The sequence below is a fragment of the Neolamprologus multifasciatus genome, chromosome 19, assembly GCF_963576455.1.
Source record: "Neolamprologus multifasciatus chromosome 19, fNeoMul1.2, whole genome shotgun sequence".
Taxonomy (NCBI): Eukaryota; Metazoa; Chordata; class Actinopteri; order Cichliformes; family Cichlidae; genus Neolamprologus; species Neolamprologus multifasciatus.
The window spans coordinates 25197112-25224983 of NC_140457.1; the positions used below are offsets into that span (position 1 = coordinate 25197112).

Below are 27872 nucleotides of genomic sequence, written 5' to 3' on the forward strand. Positions count from 1 at the left end.
TAGTTTTGATCCTCTGACTATTAGAAAATATCTGTAGTTGAAACCAAAGTAATGTAAAATGTTGTAATTCAAAAAGTTTGTAAAACCCCTCAAATTAAAGTTCCAAGTGTGCACTTGACTCACATCTTATTTGATTTAAAATCCACAGTGGTGGTGCGCAGAGGCAAAACTACAAACATATATTTTTGTAAATCTTACAAAATGTGTGTTCAATAAACTACATTATGTTCATCCTTAGAGGAAGATTTAACCAGATTAAAGAAGCAAGAGTTTTCAAGGTCTCCCATGGCTGTGGGTGCACCAGTGAAAATAACTCCACACGCACATGTCCAAGGCCAGACCTACAGAATAATTAGTAACATTTTTTTACAGTGAGAAAGATTCAGTAAGAACAAACTTTCAAATGGTTTTACATCCATGTCCAAAACTCCACACGCACACGGACGTTTTCATTCTGCAGTCTGTCACTGCAGGGAATAACTGAGGACAAGCAGGCACAGATTTGATTCTCTCATTTATTATTCTCAGTTAATTCACACAGACAGAAATAAGCCACATTTTCAATCACAGATGAAAACCAACAATAAAGCCCTGCAGAAACATGAAGAAAATACTGTGAAAGTGAGCGAGACTTCACAAATAAAGAAGGAATCATGAAGGGTTTGATTACAAGCTGAAACTCACAAGAGTTCACCTCGTCTCTCTACTCTCTGACTGCAATATGGAATGAAAGCCGCGAATTATCAGGGAGAAAAAGGCTAATTCATTTCTGCGAAGCAAACTAAATCAAACATGTAGACTTAAAGACAAAGACTTGCAAATTTTTCCTCAAGACAGTAACTAAAAAGCAAAAGTAGGGGCAATATTAAAAATTGTTCTTGTTTTTTTATAAACAGGAAACTTCTCATCCTCCCATATTTATATACATCTACAAAGTGCAAGAGGCAACATGACGGCACAGAGCTGAGGACAGAGGAAGGCACTGACGTGTAGGGCAGTTTAGCTACACAGTTTAAATACTGCATATTTGGTCAAGAAAGACGTTTTTCCTCTGAGATCCAGTATTTTAAAAAAGAAGAAATCAAATCTCCATCTTGTGAGTTGACAAAGCAGAGCTGGCTGCTCCAAACCAATCATTGAACAGATTAAGGAAACACAGTTTTAAATATTGTATTGCAAGAACTAAAGTTATCATATTAATAAATTAGGATCAATTTGACAAGCTTATTGTGTTATTACAGTATATAGACTTTGGTGACTGCCCATCCATCTCCTAATGACATTACAAATAATAAAGAAATTCTGTAATTCAGCCACATCATACCACAGAAAATAACACAGACTATATATTTTTGACAGATCAATATAGGATTTCAAAAATATATTAATGTACCGAAATAATATCAACAAAAGATCACGATCACAACAAAGCAAAATCACGATTAAGATGATATAAAAACAGAGCCAAACAAAACTATATGATGCATTTTAAAGATGTTGTACCAAATATACATCTTTAAGTTTATAATTAGGCTCGTCAAACATCACGAGGCCAGCCCTGCTTTGACGCCACAAAAAAGAACATCCACAGGTGGAAACCAGTGTCCAAACACAGGAACATATCACAGCGAGACGTGTCAGGGAGTTCAGCTTCATCTCCTTTGTCGATGTGCAGGGGAAATGTCCTTAAACATCACAGATGACAAATGTTGCTTTGTCATCGACTTCTTGCAGTTTGAGCTTCTGTCCGTCACTCACACAAACTCAGCTCAGCCACAGGATTAACACAACAGAAACAGAAATAAACTTCTCTTTTCTGTGGAACAGAGACAAAACCGCGTGTCCAAACACACGCACGAAAACGTCAAGAAATATACAAACGCTTCGAAAAACACAAACATCTTTGTGCACGAGGCAAGGCCACAGGAAGTGAAACGAGCCAGGCGGCTGACAAATGCAGAGAGTAAGCTGGTCCGCTTGGCTTTGATGAGTCGGTTAATTAGAGGCAAATCTGCAGCTGGATTAAGTGAAAATACTAAACTATATGTGAACATCCTAAAGAATTAAACCAATGCAATCAGCAGCTCTCATCACATCATTGGATTATCATTTCAGACAGAAGTAGTCGACTACAGAAAAACAATCAAATCGAATTCCTCAAACATACCACAGAAAATTGTAGTATCCAGGGACAGTTAAGGTCACTTATGAAGGGAAGACTCCAGATGTTTGCTGGTTCAAGCTGCTATACTGGAAAATTTCTCTGCACAGATGTCTGTAAATGACTGAATCTTACTTGCATTAGCTAACAGGTGCTAATGTGAGTAAAGCATCTATTCATTATAACGGTCACTAGTCATAGTGTTTACCAACCAACTGCAAGACGACAAATCAAAGGGAACTACTGATTGGACTGCATTGAGGACCAGCTCCACCTTCATTATTTTTACCTGGCTCGGAGGGGGAACAGTGCATTCTGGGAACAGTGCATTTATTTTAGCAGAGTACCGTACACAGAAATAACATAAATAAATCAGCTTGGCAAAAAAAAAAGAAAAAAAGAAATTAAGACTAAAGAAATGTTTGTCAATGGGAGAAAACCTTTTTTTAAATGTGCCTTTAAGCAAGGCACACACAGCTTAGAAACAGGAAGCAGGCATCTGGGCTCCTGGCCTCGGTCTTTATACTCAGGTTCAGGTTAGAGTGGTCGAAGGAAGCTTTGTTAATCAACTAATTAACCAATTAATCACTAGTTGTGGTGTGGAGGAGACAAAGTTCGGGTAAGAGTCCGAGTGGAAGCTTTTTTTTTTTTTATTGCAAATGTAAAATGCTTTTTAACAAGTTTAACATCACCAGAGTGTTACGATGACAGATTCTGCTCTGACATCTTATCAAGCTAAATTGAATCAAATAGTTCTTTCACAATGGAAATAGAAAAAAAACAAACGCAGCAAAACCTCAAAAATCCTTGTAAAACACAACAGATGTGCTTTTGGGGAGACAATAACGTGACGGATGGAAGTGATAACCTGATGGTAAACGGCTGATAGCAAACATGTATGCACAGTATTACAGAATCAGTAATACTGTACGTTGCATCTTCTTCTCCATGTTATACAACAACTCTGCTTCTTTTTAGTGTCTTAGTGCAAAAGTTGACATGTTTTGGTTTCTGTCACATGTGTAGCTGTTCCATCATGTTATCACCTCCCCAGAAGCATCTTTTGTGATTTGTGTGATTTTCTTTGTTTACTTCCATTGCATTTTGTTCAACTTCTGTTGTGTTTTGTGTGCTTTCTGGATTGTTTTTCTATTTGCTGGCGTTTCCTTATGTTGCAGTGCATTTGACTTCTCAGGGCAACCATGTGTTTGATTACTTTTGTAAAAGGCACTTAAAAAGTTCACGTTCACGCTGCTTTTCTGGAGCAATTTTGTATTCAAAATTTGAAGACAAAACTTTCCTACATTTATAGAATCAAGGATCAAATTCATGCACGATAAAACAGTGAATAATGTTGCACTTGTAGTCGAATACTTTCTAATATTTTTAGAACGCGCCTGTTGTGCACAAAAAAGTTGTCAATGGAGTTCCAATTTTAGAAACATGAGAAAACTTCCCTCCGGACGGTTTATCTCCACCACCTCCTCCCACCTGACATCAGCAAAAGAACCTCAGCTAAGAACAGGAAGTGGATGTGAGCCGACATCTCTAATAGGAAGCAAGTTTACAGTGTTTAAAAATAAAAAATAAAAAAAACAGGCTGAGCTGAGTGCTCCAGTCATTCTTAGAGAACAAAATAAAATCATTAAAACCGTCTCTCTACATTTCCCAAACAAAGCGATGCATTCTCCTTTCCTTTTGCATCGTACAGTATGTGCCTGGTATTTATTTTTTCTCCCGTCGGGTTGCAGGAATAGCAGTCAAACTCAGAACTCAAATAGTGGGGAAAGCCCTTTAAGAAAACACAATCTAACCTCCTGAAAAAACAATGTGGCTGAATTCTCAGACATCAGAGACGTAACAACAAATCAAAAATTGTAAGCAAACTGGTTTCTTCTCCGCAGGCAGGGGGTTCAGAGGTTAAAGACTAAATGTTCCTCCGATCCAGTAGAGGAACACAGGAATCATAAAATGAAAGGTCTCTTATTGCTTTAGGAATTGAGACAAAGGAGAGTATAATCAAACAGAAACATTAAGAGGCTACTAGACAAAGAACCACACAAAGTTTCAACAGTGACACTGAACTCAAACTACAACATTCTTTAAACTAGTTAAACTAAGCACTTAATTTACAACCCAAACTCGTTCTGCCATTGATCCATCTGGACATCCGACTAAAAGAAGACTTTCTATTTTATTTATTTATTCATCATGTGCCTGGATATCTTTGGCTTTCAGACTGTTAGTGAGACTTACTAAGTCTTTTTATTTTCAACATTTTCTGTCAGGCGTTTGAAGATTTATCATTCACTTGAGTTGTTGGAATAATTTAAGTTTTCCTAAAAAAAAATACTTCTATGGTTCTTTGCCTGAGCTCTTAATAACAACTTCAGTCATAACAATGCAAATACTAACGCACATCATCTATTAGTGGTCATGACCTGCATTTTTAGTCTTCTAGAGGCCACTGTTGAAATGCTTTTTTGAATTTGAGGAGTGACTTTCCAGCTCTGAGAGTGTCAAAGCATCTGACTGGATTTTACTCTTAAATAAATCTAAAGAACAAAGAGATATCGCTTGTGAACCGATAACAGTCGAAGCCCATTTCCCATCGCTCAGGATTCACCCGTCTTTAAAAGTAACCTGAGACAACAAAAACAAAAAATCTGATAAAAACTCTGCATCCAGATCAGCAATTAGGCTTTAATGTACCTTCATCAGTCCCAAACCCAGCAACCTCCAGCTAGGGATTAGGCTGTGGATGAAAACAAGCAGCAAAACTGATCTGATGACAGCATTTAGGTTTTTACTTCACTTTGACTGGCCACACACTCAAGTAACATCCAATCAGGAGAGCTGCATGTAGCTGAAGAGCAGCGGGACCAGGAAGATCACGTTGAAGCCCACTGTCGCGTAGACGATGTAGCGGTAAGGCAGCTCCACCTCCATGTGCTGCCGGGCCTTTCTCAGGTCATCAGTGGGCACTCGGAACGCTCTGCACACCAGTGGGATGGTGATGGCCTTCATCAGCGCCCGCGTGGCCAACAGCACCAGCACTCCCACAACGAGCCGCAGCATTACAACAGCCACCAGGCTGGGGCTAAGTGCGGGCATGCTGAGGGGAAGCTGGTCTGGTGTCAAGTCGGGCATCAGGCCCAGGTGGTAGTTGACATGGGAAGCCAAGGCAATGCCGGCACCAGTGCCCAGGATCTGAGCGGTGTCACCACGAGAGGTGCTCCAGGTGTCCAGGGTGAAGGAGAAGAGGCCCAGGCCTGCGTGGAGGGAGATGATGATGATTGGAGCGTAGCGGCAGGTCAAATTGAAGCCATCGATCAGGTCCAGTATCGGCAGGAAGAAGCACAGGATGAGGATGCTGTACAGAAACCCAGCGATGACGTCCTGAAGGAAATACAAAGACGGAAATTGTAAACAAAACAGCACAGCTGAGACTGTCATTGACATGTGTTTCACATGTGTGCAGATGAAAGCAACTATGTTGTGAATTTGGACTGAAACAAAGTGTGTGATGTCAGAGGGTGGAGAAATCAGGAAGGGGACTGTAAATATCAACCATGTTCTAGTATCCTTGGTAGGTTCTTCTTCAACAAACACCTAGGAGAATACAAGCTCAATTCCAATAAAGTTGGGACAGAAATGATAGAAATGTTTTCTCTCAGCCAAAGTTCATTTAAAACAGACTGAGGAAAAGTGGAAAACTGGTCTGCAGTCGATGACAAAAGAAGAGAAAGCCCGTGTGCTTTGTTATTAGCGCTCAGTTCCAAAGCCTTCTCTGATTGTATGGGCCTGTTCAGCGAACCAGTGTGACCTGACTGCAAAACAAATTTCCCTCTTGGCTAGAAAACATGATTTATACTGATCATGCATTCTGTGAATAAATGCTGAAACAACACAAGCAGCAGATTAAAAATTTAAACCTGCACAAGCTGATTCATTAGCAAAATCCCATTACCAGATAAGAAGTGCTATTATTAGGATATTTATTGGAGCATTTCCTTCGGATGGGAACAGGAAGTGGATCAGCATTGACAGGAAACAGGAAAACGGGAAGATCTACGTGCTGACGAACTCTGGACTCAAACACAAAGGTCACAGCTGTTTATTTACTGATCTCTGGAGTAAACTGACAGTTGGCTTCTTGCCTCCTCTAAACCTTTCAAATCTCTGACTTCATCTCTTGGGTCTGGGTGCCGTTTCCCCCTCTGGGGGCGAGGGTACCTGGACCCGGGGTATAGAGTATGTTTGGGGAGTGTGATTGTGTGTACATGTCCATTTATGTTTATCCCTACGTTGGGTGAGTGCTGAGTGTTTGTATATGTGTGCATGAGGGTGGGAATGCATGTCTGTGTCTGTGTGTGCCTGTTTGTCTGTGTCTATATGTCAGGTCGGGTCTTAGACTCCACCTCTCTGGGAACTCCCAGGCCCTCCAAAGTGTGGAGGCCTATCTCCCCTCACCACACTCCCTGCCGGTGGACCAATACGGCAATGCCATGATGATCCATTTGGCAAAATAAATCCATTGGGTATCCTTGTTGGTCTTCAGACAACAATTCTGACGGCTAAAGAACCAAATGGGACAGGCCCAAAAAAAAAAAAAAAAATCTCTGACTTCACCCCAGCTCCTGCTCAACGTCTCCAAGCTGTTTCTGAAATAAGTGACTCCTTGTATCTGGATGGCATTCTGTGATCAGTCGACTACCAATCTAAGAATCCTTACTACCCGACATGGTTCCCACATCACACTGACAGAATCAAAACCCTGACTGACTTGACAGACATTCATCTGCAACACTGTACCCATATTAAATTAATTCACAATTAAACCTTATTTCTAGATAACGTGTTGTTCCACCAACAAACTTTACAAAAATGACATGAAATACAAATTTTAAGCCGAATCTGTTCCCACGCCTCTGAGACACTGAAGCCTTATTCTTGCATGTGCTTATGTCTCTCTTTTGTTGCTTTTCTAACATGTATCTGGCTGTGTGTGTATGCTGATATAATGCTCAGTGTTAGCACCTGTTTGAATGTTGGGGAGGAAAAGTAACATTTCCTGAAGCACCACAGGGCAGACCTGTGTGTGCGGCTACACTTTGGTTATGGGTTGGGGGAAAAACAACATTTGTAATTTTCTGTGCATTTTCTGGAGTTGATTTTGACGCACTAAACTAGAACTGATAATATGCAACAGTAAAACAACATTTTTTTGGGTTGTCCGATGTACATGTACATATAACCGATGTGGAAGGATTGCGGTGCAATCTTTGAACGTGGTTTTAAATGGTGATCCTGATTTACACAGTAGGAGAGGTCTTTCGATCAGAGCCTGATCACAGTTGGCGCTCGTAGGGAAAAAAATTAAGCAAAGGCTTGCGTGCGATGAATGGAATTCCGACAAAGAAAAAAAACCTGGTTACACTGTGGCAGCAGAAGCCTCTTTTGTTTGATTCATCCTCCAGCTGCTACGGGTGTAGCAAAAGAAGTAACGGTAGAGGAACTAAAGCTTATGTTTCAGTTCGCGTTATCATCTTGCAGGATGCATGGCAAACTTGACACAGTACCCAAGTTTATTCAATTATGCACACTTATGGCATGTAATGAATAATCCTAATCAGGTCACACTGGTTTGCAGAGTGTATATTGAGCACTGCCATCAGTGGTACTTATTTTTCACCTTTATTCTATGTTTTACATTAGCATACTGTGGCTTACACGTTTGCTATCATTATGCTATTCACGAGGTCTAGTAGTAATCACGTATCTTAAACATTACAAGAATGAAAAATGGGAATCCCTCAAGTCCATTTCTGCTGACAGGCTCAGATTTCCTGGCCATTCACGCACATGCCTCCAGCGAAGAGACTCCGTTGGGTACGTTGCTATAACGTGAGTGCACACACTGTAAATTAACACTTGATCATTTCTCATCTTGCTAAGCTGGGTGTGTACACTATTTACTTTTGTGATTAGTGTCTGCTTTCCCTGGAAGGAGAAATCAATGATAGCCACTGTAACTTTACACCAGTTTCCATCCACCAGCCAGACACTGGAACATTGCAGCCGTCTCTGGCAGGGTCAGCCCACTCGAATGGCCGCACTGGAAGGAAACTGAGATCCTGTTAGAGTTTAAGTATCTATTTGGCTGCTTAAGTACATGTTGTGGTACGTGTAAGCCCTGAGCTAACAGTCAGTTAGTAGCCCGTGCTGAGCCACGAGCGCCAGAGCCGCAGAGCTGGCGTCAGATGGATTGTAGCTCAGCAACAACTTGTGTCCCAACAGTTCCACTTTTGACAGATGGTTCACTATAAGGACACATTTCCCTGTGTGACCATATCAAAACGAGTCAACAGTGAGATAACCAAATGACCTCTGAGAAGGTAACTGGTGCCAGTGCCATCCCGTATCAGCCTTCTCTCTTACTAGCACACACAGTGAGAGGCTGGAAGCTTTCAGCCATCTGTAATTTTCTCCTCTACTGACACCAATGTGCTGCCTGAACTAAAATTGTCCAAAAAGAGGGTGTGCCCTTAATGAACAACACACTGCATGTCATTCAGTAGATGCCTTAATCTTTACAACAAAATAAAAGAGCATTAAATTGTCAGAATGGGTGGCCTAAATGTTGAAAGAACCATTAAGAACTCTCTCTGTAAAACACAACCACATGTGCCTACTGCCTGTTCACTAAATTACTGCAAATGATGCACAAGTTCAATTCACGCATCAGTAACAAGTACATGATGTAAATGAACAGCTGCAGCATTATTTCTTAATCAGTGCAACTAAAGAGAATTCCCAATAGTACGCATTACTTTCTTGTTTCATTATTAGGCTTTAAAAAATATCACAAAGTTAGTCACTGACATTGTGATTTTCTTTTTTGAATTTTAAATTACTCAATGCCGGTTTAGCTACACGTCTTTGCTCTCTCTCTGCCCACTTTCCTGTCCATCTTCACTGCATCTGTCCATTAAAGGCAAAACAAAATAATAATTTAAATTTTGAGAAAAGACACAGGGAAGCAGCTGGAGGGAAATAACAGGATGTGGGCACATACACAGTTGATCGGTATGTTTCTAAGTTTACTAAAAATAACATTTAATAAAAATAAAAAAGACTACTGGGCCTACTAACATATTAAAAGCCTCAAAATCCTATAAATAATGTGATTTGTAAGATAGCAGAAGTATAATAGTAAACAAATTGTTGCATTTAAATATCAAAACATTACAGGGAGCTAGAAATGGCATACAGTTCTCATGAACTAGTAAACAGTTTGCAGAACACACCATGATTATCAGGGGCAGAACAGCTTTTTGTCTGCAAGCTCTTCCTGTTCAACAAAGGAGGGGGGAAGCAGTTTGATTGGGCGTGATGATTTCCAGATCTCTTTAAGTGCCCTGCAGGCCTGGCACAGCAGACCGATAATAGCTCACCAAGTATTCAAGCTCCAGTCCCTGATTCCCAACAGTGATGTGGAGCCTTCAGCCGTCGGGCTAAGTCACATGGAGGAAATGAGCTCTGTGCCTGTGCACCAGCAGCTCGAGCATTCTCAAGAAGGTTCACGTCTTTTCTCTTGACCTGAATGTTGTGTTTCTGAGGTCACTGTTTTTCAGGCGAGTCACACCTTAAAGTTCACACCCATTTTTTTTCCCGTAATCCAGTCAAATCTGAATAGACAGACATGACGCACACGTGTTCAGAGTCACACCAGTTTTCAATTTTCAGGGGTATCTGTACCACTGAGACGAAACCAACTTAGAAAAATGTAGAAAGATGCTCTTCAGAATTTTATAAGCTGGCTAAATGAGACTGTCTCTACTGCTAAACAAGAGCTTATTAAATAACTCCCACTTTACTAAAACAGAGGGGCTTATACTGTAGCACAAGTGACGCCATAAATGTTTCTTGTTTATATTCCTCAAAGCATTATGGTTGTTAATTGCTCAAATAAAGACAAATCATGTTCTTACATACAGACCAAAACTTTATTTTTTATTGAATATATTTTTATTGAAGGCTAAAAGAGTCTTAAAGAATCTTTGTTATCATGGAATAAAAAGAAAACCAAATAAAAAGACTGAAAAAAAAATACTGGTATCATATTTGTCCAATTCCTGTTTTCAAACAACAGTATAAGGCTTGAAATTCAAAACTGGTTCAACCCTATGTAATAAAACCTCCTGTACAAAATGATGTCACCTCTAAGCTCAATGGTTTTTGAGCTCTAGGACTTTGGTGTGATAATCAAGGGATTTTTTTTTAACTGTGACAAAATCACTACACACACAAGTTAAACATAAATATGGCCAAGTCAAAGATTATCACTGACTCAGAGAGAAAGTTACAAGTGACAGGGTCTTTATGTGTTCTCTCAGGCCGTGCACAGCCTGCTGCGCTCTCTTTTGCTGAACGGAGCAGAAGGAGAGAGATCTGCGAGTGGAGTGGGACAGCAGGACCCCCATTTGCAAGGCACTTCTGTCCATAAATATTTCAGGAGGCAATTCTTAGAAAAATCTAATGAAATCACAAAATGTAGCGGTCTGCATGCTGGAAATGAGGTGAACTGAAGCGTAATCATCCATAAGGATGTGGTTCTATATTAAAATAAGAATACCCAAAGCCCAGAACTTCAAATCAATACACCAAAAGCATGACCTACTGAGCAAACAAATATTCTTACTTTTCAACTTCTCAAAATCTGAAATCCATGCCCAATACTGCAAAAGTACTGTTGATATAAAAAAAAAAAATCAATGTGACTACTACACCACAGATGGCTTTAATTCAAGCTTTGTGTGAAATGATGAAAAGCATGTGCACACCTTTCACAGATTATATGATAATGTCATTATGTTGCACTGGCTGACCTGGCTAAATGTCACACAGTACAAGTATGACATAGTTCAACTGAGGAGTTAAAATACAGATGGTGTGTCTTTATGATGTCATGGACCGCTGTACAAAGACATGGTTTTTTAAGGCTTACTTAAGGGGGAATTGGTTATTTTAAGGGGCAATTAAGATCTTATAGATAAACTGACATCATTGCTTAAAGTCAACCCAGGCCTGGTGTGTACTGCAACAGTTGCTATGGTTACAGACTTTTTTTTTCTTTTTAACATATCCATGGTGAGACAGTGAGGAGAGCCAGCAGGAGTTTCTGGCTTGCTCACAAATACTTCTTAATCATGAACAGTAAGCGGTCACGCTGCAAGAACGATGAGGACTTTAATATGAGAGACAGACAAACACATGCCATTTAAAGTATTTCACATAGTTTTCATACAAAACAATGTTAAAGCATCAAGGCCCGAGCGCCTGACTGCATAATTAGTGAATGTGCCACAGCTTGTGCTGATCAGCCCTCCCTGAAGTACTCTGTGCCACCTCTTTTGCTGCAGCTGAGCAAAACCCACACCCCACTAACCCAGCATTTACTGTTATTACTTGTTGGTAAGCTGACTAAGTCTTAATGATCTCACAAGCAAAAAATATATTACTGTTTAAAGGTGCACTTTAATGTGAAGGAGTCTAGCTTTAATTTATGAGCTATTTTTACCCATTTATTCTTAATATAGGGCCACTGGTCCTTTATTTCTGTAGGCAAAATGACAAATTTGTCTCACAGGGCTACTGAGAGAAATTTAGTACGTGCATATCAATGTAATACAGGAAAACAGCAGATTCTTTTGCTTTGGAAATCACAAAAACTCCTCTGTTTAACAGTTTCATGTGATCTTTTGAGAACTCATTAAGTAATGTGGGACCCATGAGGGAGTGTTTTTCCTTGTCTTTATTTAAATGAATGCTCACTATTTTGACAAATCACATATAAACGTTGACTCAGTCCTGGATGTTTTTCTTTTAATTTTTTTTTTAATGACTTTTAATGACTTTTTTTCTTGAAAAACTGTAATAAGCTCCTTGGGGCATAACTGCTGCTCCTCAAGCAGCTGTGATTTTGAAGGCTGATTGTTGTCGCTCTGCTTAAATGTCAGGATCAATCGTCTCAGCACGCTCATTTCGACTGAACTGTAATCTGACTGACTGCTAAATTAATCATATTAAACACCTTTCTAGGAAAACTGGACCTTTTTGTTTGACATGCAGCAGAGATATGACACCATGTGAGCAGGCAGGTGTGCATGTGGTTTCTGAGGTGCAGGTTTTCACAGCGATACCACCTGTGGGCACCCACAGAAAGCTCTTAAAGGTCTCTGATGTGGAATTACTTTCTGAGTTTGTTTGGGAAGATGGTCAGCGTGCTGTAATCTCTGCTGGTCTCACACCACCATCCATCACTGACACAGTCATGACCACGGAGAATGTTCCCTCTGCAACAGACAACCCAACCCCACAAGTGCACCAAGACTGACGTCGTTTACCAGTGAGATTTACCCCCGTACAGACATCTGACCAAAACATCTGTGGTGTGGATTTTTTCACCACAGAAGTATTGATGTGTTTCTTAAAAATAAATCCATGAAAACATCTGGCATTCAAGCCGAGTCTGACTTCTTAAGCCAGGGTTTATGATTATCTAATATACATGTATGAACTGCAAAAGGAACTTGATTCAGACTGACTCAGGATTGAATGCTATACCAGTCAGCACATACTGCTGGAGCTACAAGCAAGTATCTCCAGCTGGTTGATTTCATCCCCCAACCCCCCCACATCTCTTGCAACCTATAGGACTTTGAGAAAACTTCTAATGCTGTAGGGAACCTGAGGTATACACACCTCTGTGGTGATAGATTTGTTATGACTGTACTCCGTTAACGTGAGAGCAGATAAAAGAAGCAGGGGCAAGTTTTTGCAGGCAAAAACATCAAGTGTTCCACTATTAATTCTTGCTGATGGTATATACAGGCCTAAGCATGCTCATGACAGAATCACTGGTCCAGGTTAGCTGAAAGGCATGGTTAGTACAGGTAGGCTCTAAACCAGGGAGTGGGTAAGGGACCACATGAAAATCTGGGACTGTTGATAAGCTGAACTTAAATCTGCACAATATTAAGTTTGTCTGGTGTTGAACTTGGCTCCTTTGCCATCTTTGTTGCCTGACTCTTCACCTTTGAATCCATCTACTCCACCAGTTTGCTGATTCATGTGGCACCTTGACAGAATTGAGCAGACAGTTAGTCATGAGTGGGACTAACACTGTTGTCAAATTGTGTGCCAGTGCCAAGGAGCAGTAATAACAAACAGAAAATGAGAGAATGAGAAGTGAAATAATAACAGCAACAGCGACAACATCTACTGGCCTGCATTTTTAATATTGCGGTGTGTTTCACTTCCTTACTGTATTTGGTTAGTTTGGAAGCAGTGTCAGACTGAGGAGTTGACAACTATGTCTGATATGAAACAACCATTACTGTTCATTTGATGACTTATTGTGAACATCACAGTTTGGTATATGTGAGGAGATGCACTTCCATAACTATGAACTCCACAAACAGCACAGAACTGCAGTGGTTCACCTACCTTCTTGTTGTTACCTTTATCTGCCTTCTCAACATTTTAACACAGGAAAGCTACTGTTTGGACTAAAGTTCAGAATACACCTCCTGCTTAACATCAACAGCTCGAGAGGTTTCCTGTTCCTGAGCCTAGCTGTTGATCACAGTATAAAACAAAGACATTTTCAAGTTCCCATCCACTCAAAATCATGTTTCCATTATTGTTCCTTCCCTTGCAGTTGGACTGATGTATGTGCAGTGAACCTGTTCTCCTCTTTTCTAAGCTCACCTTAGATCTGAGGTTAACACAGGAACAAAAAAGCAGGATTTTGAAATGTCACTAATCCATCCTCCAAGTGTGACATTTAAATATTTATTAGTCCCAAAAGTTTTAAAAAGAGAAAGAAAACAGCATACCTTTTTGTTAAAGTGCACAGAGACTTGAACAACCACTATTACACAATGACATAACTAAAAGTGAACTAGAACAGACAACTTGTTAAATGGTAACTTGTTAATAATAAAACAATTACTTATCTTTCTTGTCTTAAAAACATATTCTTTGTTTTTATTGCCACATGGGAGCGCGTCATACACTACTATCCCAAAGGAGCAATAACACAGTCAATTATTTGCCTGCCGTTGCTGAATTGCTGAACCGGTAAATTGTCTGTGGTGCTGTGAGTCTAGTGATCACTGTACAAACAAAAAAAAAAATATATATATATATATATAAACAAATAAATGCATCCAAAGCCAAAAACTGCAACAGCCTTTAAAAAGTGTTGAAATACATTTTCTTTCTCAATAAAGATCCTCTGGTAAATGATGCTAGCATATCACAGCTATGGACATCTGTCTGAGAGAGGGTTGAACCTTTGAAGAAAGGTCAGATTGTTGGTAGTAAAAGTTAAACAATATTGCTGTGTGAAAGGCCTACCCTTCACAGGTTCTTATATTAAAAACGAATTGACACCAAACTACTTTAGCTTGGTAAACAGTAGGGGTGGGGGAAAAAATCGATACAGTGTAGTATGGTGATATTTTGTTTGCTAATAATGTATCGATACAGGGACAGCAGAAATCGATATTTTGTTACAAAAAAGGTTTTTGTGCTCTGACTTCAGAGCATATTGATCCTTTTTCCGAGCAAGAATCCTGACATTCCTTCACTGTCCAAATGTGACAGTTTACTTATTTTAATTTAAGACATGTTTTATTTTAATTAAGTTTAAAACTTTTTTATTTCATGCAAAATTATATTTTGTTTTAATTTACTTTCAAATTCTTCAGTTGCTGAATGGGCTGCATAGTTTTCATAAATTGCATAGTTCAGAATAGCTATAATTGTACCAGATTGTTGCATTCAGTTAAGTTGGACTAGACTGTAATACAAACCGTTCAGTTTGTCAACAATAAAACTGAAATGAGAGAAAGACTGAGTGTGAGACTTTGATATTAGATAAAATGAATATTGATAAACTTTACCTTTATGTACAGAATCTGAATATCGCAAAATATTTTAAAAAATTGCAATAATATCGTATCATGCGTTAAGTATTGTGATAATATCGTATCGTGGGATGTATGGTGATTCCCACCTCTAGTAAACAGCACCAAAAACGTAAGACAGACAGTGCTGGAGTTCTTACTCTAAAAGGTAAAATACTTCTCATTACTTCTTCAAAAAATAATGTATTACTTTACTTATTTACTCCTCTTAGTTACTTACTTACTCCTTCATTATACTCCTCATAACCATACATTTGCATTACTCTGCAACATGCCCTGAGATGACAACTTCTCACAGGTAACAGTTAACCTTAACTACGTGTACCACACACTGGTACAAATCACTACTGTTGCTGTTTGTCCAACAGACCTGCTATGATGTTTAAAAACACAAGATGATATTAAACATGTCCTTCGTTTGGCAAGACTGCAAGTCTGTGTTTGTGTGTGTGTGTAAGAGATCGATCACACTCACCAGCACTGAATGCATTCCCATGTAGATTCGGCTGGAACAAACCAGCAGACACCAGCAGAGAGCCAAGATGAATCCCAGTGTGGACGGGTACTGTGGAGGTGAAAGGAAAAAAGTTTAAAGACATCTAAAAAGCCTAAAAAACTGAATTTATGATGGTGAAACACAGAAGCAAATAAATCTTCACATATACATACATATACATGTTTAATATTTTTACTTTACAATAACAACTAATTATGCATGACACAATGTTTAAGGCATGTAGTGCAAAATACAAATAAAAAAGTGTATTCTGAACTGCACTGCGTGAGCATGCTTTGCTTTACATCAAAAAGTGCACTACTGCATCTGTCAGTGAGTCACTGTATCAAAGCTAACCTATCAAATTTGTGTTTATTGTTCTGTATTTGCATGTTAACAAAGAACTCATGTCGTGGGAGTAGAATTTCATCCAGAACTTGTTCAGTTTGCAGCTTATAATGAGCCTTAAAATGTTTCTGTGATGTAGTGGATATGATTATCTGCTAATGTGTACCAGACTCAAATGTCCTCATAAATGTTTCAGCAATTTTGCCACTTCCTTATCAGATGCTCCTGGCCTGCAGCATTGAGAGGAGGGAGCCAAGGCGTGTTTACTTGTATAACACCTTTGAACAACACAAAATAACAGCCTTATGTACGGCATAAAATATAAAAGAAACACATAGAAATTTGAATACAGATGAATAGGATTTGAAAAAAGGAAAAGAAAAAAAATACCTAATGGCAACTACCAACTAACTAAAGTATCTATCAGACATTTAAAAAAAAATATAGATATAGATATAGATATAGATAAATATAGATATATATAAAAATATAAAAAATATAGATATATATTTATGTTTAATCAATTTGAATGTCAACGAAGTTTATGGTACAATCTTGGTTGCCTACCATAAAGATGTAATTATGTCCAAAGTCAAAGGGCTGTTTTCTGTTGTTCCACCTGAATCAGCATTGAGGTATCGCTTGCTAATTTTAATTTCCGGACGTTATGTTTGTAGGTGCAGTTCTATGTACATCACTAAATTTCTATTAATTTACTAATAAATACCAATTCAGTACATTTATATTCCAGTATGTACTTATTTGTAATACAAAGTTAGGAAAGCTGTTTAAGTTGGGCCTTATGGTACCTTGCAGAGAAAAGAATGATTGCAAGTCTTTCCTCGCAGTGAGGCATCCAGATTTTTCATTTGATGCTGGTTTTGGGTCATCAGAAGTTTTGGTATCAGAAGTTACCCGAAGCCTAACTGGATCAGAGCATCCACAGATTCAGACACAAGACACAATGAGTGACAGTTTGACTGGAAGAGAAGGCAGAGGATAGAGTGAGTGCTGAGGTTTGCACACTTGCTAAAAACCTTTTGCGTTCCTTGCTGTGGATACTCTGAGTTCAGATAGCTCATATTTCCTCTCTCAGAACAGAATTACTAATCCCACAACATCACAGCATCTCCCAGCACTGTGGCCTTCAGGGGAAAATGAATCATGAGAGCTACCTGATGGTGCTTAGTGAAGGCTGATTAAACAGAGATAAGATACTGATTTATGGGGTGACACACTTGACACCGATGATACTGCGAACAGTTGCTCAGTGCAGATGAGGCAGAAACCTTACTAAATATACAGCTATGAGACAGCTGGCTTAAACACATTCTAACAAACCAGAAAGAGCTTTTATCAGGGTTTTGTTGCATTTCTAGGGCTTTTTTTTCCTAATGACTGGCACCAGTGTGAAATTCTGGGTCATGGCACATAACAGAGACTGATATTAAAAATACATTTTACTCCAACTTTCTCTATTTACAATTTATGGAACCAACTGTTTTTGTAATAAAAGATATGATTTGTTCCTAAAAATGTAGCTACTGCAGACAAACCACAGCTAACCACAGCAGCACCTTTATTCAAAGGGATGCTCTCACTGCAAAGTATCATATGCATATATTTGTGTATATAATTGCGGTTCATCCCTATCTTTAGTGGGGTTTTTAATTTCCACGTAGGCTGTCAGAGGGCACAAGTTACTGTGTTTTTGATTATTTTTCATGACAACAGTATACTAACTAAACTTAAAGGCTAACCCTGCACACTAGAGATCAGTGGGTTTAAAATGAACCAAATGGCACACTAAAGCAAACCTTCTACTCACACTTATGACATTTGTGGAAACCAAGCAGGACTTATTTTTGTTATGCAGTGAACTTCACTAGCATCTAAATAATTGCTCTTAGTTTCCTCAGTCACGGTAGATAAAAACGGGAGCCTCCTTGTGACCAGGAAACATCAGTGGTTGCCCGGTGATTGCACTGAATTCCTTTGCATTCAGCGACTGACAGCAAATAGTTGCAGTGACCAAGTGGTTTCCCAGAGGTTGAGCATGTAACACCCTCAACCACTTCTGAACTCAAGGCACTTGGACAAGCTACTAGGTTGGACACAACCTGTGTCCAAATTCAATTTATAAACACAGACATATTGCCAACTAATGCAACTGCAATTAATGTGAGTCAGTCTGGGTGATTGATGAGCACAGCTCATCTGCAATGGGTCTCTCTGCAATAGGGGACTCGACTTAACAAGGCTGCCATCTGGTTGTACTCTGGTTACATTCCTATATATAAACAAGATTTCCAAGGAACTGTCATTTTCACTTAAATCAATTACGTCACTATTTATGGAGCAATTTCTGTTTCAGCTCTATGAGGTTCTTATTTGACTGAAAGTATTTTAATGTAAATATCTGCATGTAAACAGCAATTGATTTGCAACAGCTTTGTGGTTTTTGCCTATTTATCACACTTAATCGTAGTATTAACTTCAACTGATTCGATCATAAACTGACAGTAGATTCATACTGCTCCTTCATGCACCAAAGCTCCAAAGAACTGACTTTGACTGTCTACAGATCTGGTCCCCATTTTTAAAGCAAATATTTAAATGGCAACAAGACTCAAGTTCATTGCACATTGTCACAATAATTTTGGATGTGTTCTGGTTTCCAACCACTGTTTTCTTTAGCGTTAACGGTGCACTGCTGCTGATGCTCTATGCAGTAAGCAAAATGTACCTGAACTGAATAGCCATAGGTGGCAACATTGGTGACAATATCTCATCCAGCTTCAAATCAGAGCTGGACTAATGCCAATCTACTAATCCAGTATTTGGATGGATATTAGTCCAGTTCTGACTTGAGAAATACTACATCAGTAGATCCATAATTGACAACATGCTACATTAGGATGCTGAACATTATACATTATAAACATATCAAAAACACTAAACACCTGCCTAACAGACACTGGAATTATATTTTAGCCATCCACATTCGGAGTGAACAGTAGGCATCTTTCTTGAGGACAAAGTACAATATTGCACCAGAAAGGCGACTCTTTAAAGCATATCCTACATTTAGCAAGACTCCCACGAGACTCTTCTACAGGTGTCTTTTTAACCAGTGAGTTTTCAATTATAAACTCTAAGACCTTTTTCAAGAATGGGGTCAGCGGAGCGGGAGGTGCTGGTTGAAAAATAAAGCGCCTTTATGTGTGTGGATTAGCTGTGAAGCCAAGTCAGATGCAGGAGCCTGACACACAGATTGAGACTGAGACTGAGAAAAATCAGCTGAACTTCATGAGGGGGGCGGGGGCTGTGAGGACACCATCAAACACCGTTCTCTGGCTGCGCATAAACACAAAAAGTGTCTCTGGTTCATGTCTGCATATCCACTCTGGCCTCGTGTCTGTGACCACAGCAGTGGTGTGGCGGTTGTCTCATGCAAAGCTTTATAGACATGGTGTGCTTTCTTCTGTGGGTTGTGGTTCCCTGCACACTGCTCGCTGAGCCTCAGTGCTGAGTTTTCTCAGTATTCTCCCACATGACATATACTGCAAATACATAGGTCTACACACACACACACACACACACACACACACACACACACACACACACATCCAAAGCACACAGTTCCCAAGGTGTGCTGTGTTTGACTTAGAATAGTGCCAAGATGTAAACTGAACTGAGTTGAGGCTATGCACAAACCAAAGTTGTGAATGACATTCTCATGTTTGAACTATAATACTGCACTGTAGGACAGCCCTGACCTGAATAGTGATAATGTGATTTATAGTGTTTAGTGTGGTTGCTAGAAACTGCAGCTTGAAACATTTGCAGTTCAAAGTGTCAACCAGAAAAACAAAGGCTTTAACAATGTGAGCTGCTGATCTTTTAAAGGAGATTTAGAATCTTTTGAAAGAAACTATTGTTTTAGTTGCTCCCTTTTCATTTCTGACATAGCAGACATAGTCCACGCTCAACTGATTACCTGATTTAGGAGCATCTATTTAACATATTTACATGACACATTTTTGAGGTGATGTCAGTCAGTAAAGGCACTTATACTCAAGTAGTTGCTAGATACTCTGAAAACCATACCTTTGGGTAACGCACTTTTGGGTTGAATACGATCCAAATAACATTTGGAGAGAAAGACTTACAAGCTGGAAAAGGCTCGGCCACACCTTTGTATAAGCATAAACAATTAAAAAAAATGGATAGACTTACTGCTTGAGAAAACATTAAACAGTAATAAACAAAGAAACAGTTACAGGCACTCCTCACTTTTATTATCAGTCAATCTTCCAGTTCCCTAAATCATAAACTCTTTCATCTATAAAATGATTCTCTCCTTTAGTCCATTATTCATTTCATAAAAAACACTAAAACTAGTGAAAAGGCCCTTCTGCATTTTAAAGTTATGTGTTCTCATCAGAGTAAAAGAAAAGAATATTTCATCAACTTATCAGCCATTTACCAACATAATTACAGTTTAATCAACTACATTGGGCAACTAAGCATCATCTAAAGCCTGAAGACTTCCAACTTACATTTATAGTCTCACTGGACACTTTGTTCCACACAAATGTTCAGCTGATTTTTAAATGCAAAAATCAAATCAGCCAATCCCATTTCTACAACTCACTGCATCTAGGAACACAAACATGGTCAAGACAAACTGCTGAACCTGATCAGAAGGGGGAAGAAAGGTGATTTAAGTGATTTTGAACAATGGCATAGTTGTTGGTGCCAGATGGCCTGGTGTGATCTGCAGACATCAACCGCCGCTTGGGTTTAGAGAACAGTCGAGAGTGCTTTTCTGATAAGAAGGATTGTGTCATTATAAGGAGTTATAATGACAGCATCAATATAAAGACTCACAAATGTCAGCAAACTCCTGGAGAGAGATTGCAGAAACTATCAGGAATTGATGTAAGTGAAAGTAGTAGAAAAACACAAGGGACAAATATGTTTATGTTATGTGTCCCAGTTGAAAAAGCCTACAAGTCTTTCTTTTCATGCATTTCTTCTTCTTCTCATCAGGAGTAGTGCTGTTTTGTTTTCGTTTGTGCCACACAGAAGGCCCCACAATCGATGAATCAGCACTATCAATCATATCACAATATATTTCCGTGGCCAGTGAGCCCAGTATCAATTCTTACACCAAGTTTAAACAATTATAGTTCAAGCCTGGTGATCATAATAAAATAATAAATACTTTTAATAAATAAATAAATGTATTATTTTATAATAAAAACATTATTATAAAAAATAATAATTTTCAAAAAGATCATTGATACAGTTTATTAATTTCATTTGGTGAATAGCACTCCTTGTTTGATTTGTTTATTCCCTGACTTCCTGTCATTTTCCAAAAAGTGCAAAACAGCTTGTAAAGCTCAAGCTGCAGTTAGGAAATGCTATACTGTTAAACTCATTCATGCTGGCAGGAAAAGCTGCAATGCTCCCACCTTATGTTCCTGCTTGAAGACGGAAGTCTCACACAAAGCCTGTTGTTTGTGTTCTGAATCAACTGGACAACATCACAAAACTTGCTAACAGCCATTCACTAACTTCTGTAGTATATACAGCACTCTTTTTCCACAGCTAATATTATAGCCTATTACAAATTCCACCATCAAACTAGTTTGTTTCCCTCTTTAGCCTTCTATATACCCTTCAGTCCTCCTCCTTCTTGCACTTTACTGTATTAATCCCCTCTCCGTGTCTCTAAACACTTCAGGGCTTTCTCTGTTTCGTGTCCTCTAGTCTAATTTTACTTAATCTCCTCTCATTCACTAGCTAATCTTTTCTCTTCTTCCTCGGCTCAACCTCATTCTCTTCTCTTCTCAAACTGCATCTGTCCATTTCTTCATCAACTCCTTCAACTTTAATCTACAGTATCTTCCATGGCCCGACATCTGACTCGAGTTACTGTCTGAGCAGGAGGAGGGTGGTGGGATGGGAGGACTGAATGGCTGCGGTCCATCTAAATCCAAACATTCCTGCTCTGCTCAGACAAGTCGACCAGGGAAGCAGAAGGAAACTTCCCAGAGAGGCTAGCAGCAAAGAACAACTGGAGGGATGCATGGGATAATGGCATTAACAACAACTCTGAATTGCAGAAACAAGCTATAAACCTTTGGGGCTTATTTTCCATAGTTTATTTTTCCTTTTTAAACAGATTTCTGTAAAGTGATGACACCACCAAACGTCAGAGACAAGCCGATGCTCTTAATGAATCACAAGTCACACTACACAACAAGGGAAATTACAGTAGCTGATTAGCTGGTTAGCTGAAAAAATGACAAGATCTGTATATATTAAGCTAGATTTTCTTGCTGTGTGATTTGAAAGCGCCTGAAAATATAACCACATTTTTTTGTGGCTAAAATAGCAAAACTAACATGGCCAGACAGCTGGTGCCACCAGATGTCAAAACATCTAAAAGATGACAGCTTTGGACTTCACTTGACATTCTGTAACACACACCAGACACACAACACAAACATTAGTGTGAGACAATTCTTCTTCATACACCAACTGAGAACCAGCTTGCATAATTTTCAGAAATTTACAAGCCTGGAAAATTTCAGTGTTAGGCCTTTTTAAACCCCCAGTTAAGGGAACACTGAGGAGAAACATGAGAAGAAAACAAATACATGAATCTGATTCAAAAAGTGAGACAGAGGTCAACATCTTATCTGGTGTTGCACACAAGCGAGTCAGCGGTTTGTATTGTTTGGTGCTGAATAGAGTTTGGTTTGTTCAGAGCGTGTAGTGTGAAAGAAGATTTTCAAACTTCTTACACGTTTCAAATTTAGACTGTCAAACACAAAGAGAGCTGTAGTGACAGTAAAGATAAAAGCAGAGTCCCAGACACTAAATCAGTCTTATCTCAGTTGTTCACTGGAAGGTCAAGGGGCCAGCTCTCCTGCTCCGGCTCAGAGAGGCTGAGTGTAGTAAATCAGTACTAACTCTGCTGTGATTTCAACCTCAAAAGACAGCAATCCCAATCCCACCTATTTCACTTTACAAATCCTCACATTTCTCTCTGTAAATGACCCACACCACAGAATATACTGTCCAAGGTTTGTGGTTAATGATTATTGTCATTATCAGTTAGGCTGCTGATTATTCTCTCAATTATTTCGTCTATAAAATGTCAGCAAAAAGTTTTTCAGGTCACATCTTCAGATTTTTTAACCTACAGTCCAAACCAAAACTTTCAGTTCAGCGTCACATATGACAAAGAAAATCCTCACATTTGAGAAGCTGTGATCATGAAATGTTTAGCATTTTCGCAAACAAGATGAGAGGACTTTAATGAGGACTGTACAATGACCACAGCCAGAGTAGGATTTAGTGACGAGTCCGTGCAGAGCAGTTCCCTTGAGCAATACTGCCTTAGACATGCAGTTAAATGTAGATAAGCAGTCCTGCAATCAGCAAGAACCACTTCAGATAAATGTACTTCATCCTGTCATTTCACCTTTGTAAATATAGTGTGCAGCAGAGCTAATGGTGAGAATTTTTCATATACACTGGTATTTTTGTTTATATTAATAAAACAGAAGAGCTCATCTTTGTAACATGTAGATAACCACTGTCAGCAAAAAACAGCTCTCGGTAATCAAAAAGCAGGCTATGCAAATCAACCTATCATATGCTGTTCACTGGAATAGGCAGATGTCTTTAGCAAGAACCACTTCAGATAAATGTACTTCATCCTGTCATTTCACATTTATGTCCTATGTTAATAGTTAATCGTTTGAGAACAACAACAACTAGTATACTCATAGAAAATCAGCAGCAGCTATAGATATATCATTCAGAGATTAATCAGCTGTTCAAAGGATTCTTCAGTCTTGTTTTGTTGATCGGCTCATTAGGTAATTGCTCAGTGGTAATTGCACTTGACTTTAAGGTTACACTTTTTCATATTTATCGGAGAACCATAAAAAAAAGTTTAAAAAAGTAGAAATTAGAAAAGTTTCTGTCGCTAACAAAAAATGCCTGCTAAAATCTTGTCGAGTGTCTTCTATTTCTTTTCTTTTTTTTTTTAAATGAATCAAACAGTTGTCCCACAGCTTGTCGAGCATGTTCCTCACTGTGTGGATGCACAGTGAGACAACAGAAGTGGACTCACAGACTGAGGTTTTGTTTTTTTTACAGACTGGACAGAATGTGGCGTTGTTCCTCCAGGCTGAATAGGAGGAGATGAAGGAAACAATAACAGAAATGGCTTGTTAAAACAGAATTTCAGCATTAATGTTATTCAAATGATTTTGGAGCATTTTAAAATGTTTTTAAATTTTTAACAATGCCAAAAAACAGAAAGCTGAATATGGGCTTTCAGCTAATTATCATCAGTTGTGTAACTACTGAGCTGCATAACTGATGCTGCTGACAAGGGACTTACATTATCACGTTACCTTTTGCCAACTTCCTCACTTTTGCAATAATCATTTAAGTATTAAAACGATTATTCCAAAGTCACAGAATTGTTAAAAGACTATTAACAGTCACAGAATTGCCCAAAATCCAAGATGGGCAATTCTAAAACATTAGCTGCTTATTTTATCCAACCAGCAGAGTAATATCAGAGAAAATTAGCAAATATCACATCATCAAAACTGGTAATGGGCTTTCTGGGCTTTCTTTTTAGCTGTGTTAGGAGTGTTCTCCTCCATAGGGCAGTCAATTGTAGTCAGGCGTTCAGTCTTTGCTGTAACTATAGCAAGCATGATTTCATGCAGTAAATTACCCAGTCAAGAGTCAGCTTTTGTCTTCATGCAGCTTCCATAGTCACCCCACAGCTGCTGTCACTATATCCACTGACCCAACAGCTCATTAATTGTTAATGATGGCACTTCAGAAGACTGACTTCAGAGGGCAAAGTCTCAGTGGCATTGTAGAAAAGACTGGCACGTGGTCATATGGGTTGCGAATAGCAAAAGGGTGCATGGTCAGGTGATTACATGGAGGATCATAGGTCTGACATCAAATTACAGACATGTATAAAATAAGGACATAGCTCCCAGGTCTAGAAAGTGAAGCTAATGACAAAGTGCCTTCAACATGCATTCAATGTGTTAGACAGGTGGGGGCTTTGTGGTAGTATAAAGAAATCTGATTGAACAGAAATCTATGGGGAGATGGCTTTCAACGCTCTAGACCTTTAGTAAACATATTCTTGATGTGTTTATGAGCTCCACTGCTAGTTTTAGTTCTTACGGAGTACAATATTATGTCCATTTTGACAATTATGGTGCCCATTCGAGTCAAAAGGAACTAAGCTCTGTATTCTTTAGGGTACACCTATCTTATAATTGACAATTTGCTAAAATATGAGCATGCTGTGTCTCAGTTTCAGCTGAATTGCTGGTTTTGCAGGTTAAACTTAACTGTGGACAATTTTCACTATTTCCTAAACTTGGACCCAACTAATGGAATAAATCCACAAATTTGAGCTCATTACATACACATCGGTATTTGTACGTATGTGGTAAAAAACAAAATGCCAGCGGGAGTATCTGAAGCTCTGCTATTTTGCCATGATCTCACAACTTAGAATATGATATGATCCAGTGTCTTCATTGTAAATTCTTAGTTTGTGAAACACTTTGCTGCTTTAAATACTACATAAATCCATTTTCTTCTGCTTATCCAAGTTTATCCTATCCCTGCTGAGGCAACAGGCGGGGTACACCCTGGATAGTCTGGCAGTTTGTCACAGGGCTAACACAGAGAGACACAAGATACAACCCCACTGCCTGCATGTGTTTGGACTGTGGGAGGAACTGGGAGTTTCTGGAGGGAAAGCAAGTAATTAATAATAGTTTAGATTTGAGTAAAGCTGTTGCACTGTACTGCAAATAAAAATATATTAATAAACAGTATATAAAAAAATTTGAATGTATATAATTAAAAAAAAATTAATGTTGGTAATCAAGTAATAAGCAGATATGTTGTATAATTTAACAAAAGCTACAGAAATGAAATTGTTTTTTCATCTTCTTTTGACACAAAACCCCTTTTAATAAAATATTAGATATATTCCGCCTGTAAAGAGTCGTGTCTGCAGCTGGTCTGCGTGCAGTTTCCACGGTTGCAACAGAGTACATTAAATGAGGGATGAAGATTCGATTTTACCCACGTGCAGAGTTTCTGTCACTCCACCTGCGTTTCCTGTGCTTTCAAATGAACCCTAACGATTTCACTTGCGTATAAGGAAAATATGCTGTCAAAATATTATAAAATATGACAAAGCCAACTTCCTTCGTCTTTTTCACTGAAATTAAGAGGAAGTGGCTCCAAACCACTTCTCTTATATCCAACGGTGTGACATCCAGTTTGTGTGTGTGAAAATGGACTTTACCTCCCAACGGCCGTAGGTCATGAAGTACAGGGCGAAGGGGATGGCTGTGCCGGACATGGCGTGCGTGGACGGCATGCTGTACTCGGAGTTGTAAAACACCTCCACTTTGACCACAGGCGGTGAGGCCGGTCGGGACCAGCCGAGCACATCCTTGGTACACTGTCCCAGGTACATGACCCAGACCCACACCATGATCAGTCGCCTGCTGACGAAGGCGTCCACGTTCCACGTTATGAATGGGAAGAAAGTGATGTAGAAAGTCTCGTTTCCCAGCTCGGTTCCGAAAGTGAAGAGATAGTACAAGAAGCGGTTGTCGATCAGGAACTCCTGCCCGTCGTCGCCCGTTAGAGAATTCTTGCGGAGTGGCTTTACCTTGCTGCTCCGTGGGGGACCCAAGACTCCTCCGACCTGGCTCTCCTCACAATCGACTGCCCGGGATAAATCTTGCGCGGACCCGCTGCGGACGCCCGGTCCCGCGAGGCTTCTGCCCACACCAACCCTCTCTCCCCCGGCGGTCGCCGCAGACACCGCTGTCCCGTTCTGTGACAGGGTTTCACCTTCATCTTTAAAATTATTAGCAACGTTAGAGTCCGCAATCCTTCTCCGACGCTTCGCTGACGCCGTTTGCATTTTCTCTCCTTCCCCAGCTCCTACATTGGACAAGTTTTCACGGTCATCCTCTCCGGTGACGCGATGATGACAAGCGCCGTTGTTGTGCGAGTGAGCCCGGTCCGCTACCTTGCTGCTGCCGGTGGTCGTAAACGTGCCCCGTACCCCGCAAATGTTCTGAAAGCGGGCGACAAGGTGAGGGTCCTGGAGGCAGTGGCATAGCTCGTTCATTTTCTCCATGTTTTAATTCCCTCTGACGACTCCCAAGTAGCCGAAGAAACGCGTACTCCGTTACTTTCTCCGAACTGTGGATGCTAGCTCCCCGGCTAACGTTAGCGAGCCAAACCGTACATCATGGCAGAGCGGCACTCAAAGGTGAACCCTTGAAGCATTTGCAAACAGTAGAAAAAATATGACAACAACTTGAGTCGTTTTAAAATAAGAAATCCCGTTTTCAGTTGAACCGTATCGGATATAAAAAAAAAAACCGGAGGGCTCCTGCCGTTTGTCTGAGCCTAGATGCGATAAACGTTCCGCTATGTGCAACTGTCAGATCCACGAGAGGTCCGTGGAACGCGCCTTCCCCGTTGCCTTCAGGTGCTGCATGAAATGTCACAATTCTTCCCCAGTCAACTTCAGAACGTACAGAGATTTAGGACCAAAGTCGAGGTCGGACAGCCACTGAAGTAACAGGAAGCCGCTTAGATCGCTTTAGATGCAGTAATCAGGACGTTGATTGACAATGAGCAGTTAGAATTTTACCGTTTAATTTGACCGTTTGCCGGGTGTAAATTGCCACGTGTGTACTGCAAAGTGTGATATATCAGTGGCTATAATAAAATGCATTTTTAAATAAAGCAAAGCGCT

General features: G+C 39.6%; 1 protein-coding gene across 1 annotated transcript; it reads right to left on the reverse strand.

Annotated features, from left to right (window-relative positions):
• Window positions 1-501: 501 nt before the first annotated feature.
• On the reverse strand, window positions 502-27621 carry LOC146496699 (sphingosine-1-phosphate phosphatase 1-like). Its single transcript, XM_085143184.1, has 3 exons — window positions 26397-27621; window positions 15635-15724; window positions 502-5560 (listed from the first exon to the last, which is right to left on the reverse strand). The coding sequence occupies exons 1-3, from the start codon at window positions 27243-27245 to the stop codon at window positions 5009-5011; spliced, it is 1491 nt and encodes a 496-aa protein (XP_084999310.1). The 5' UTR covers window positions 27246-27621; the 3' UTR covers window positions 502-5008.
• Between the last annotated feature and the right edge of the window lie 251 nt (window positions 27622-27872).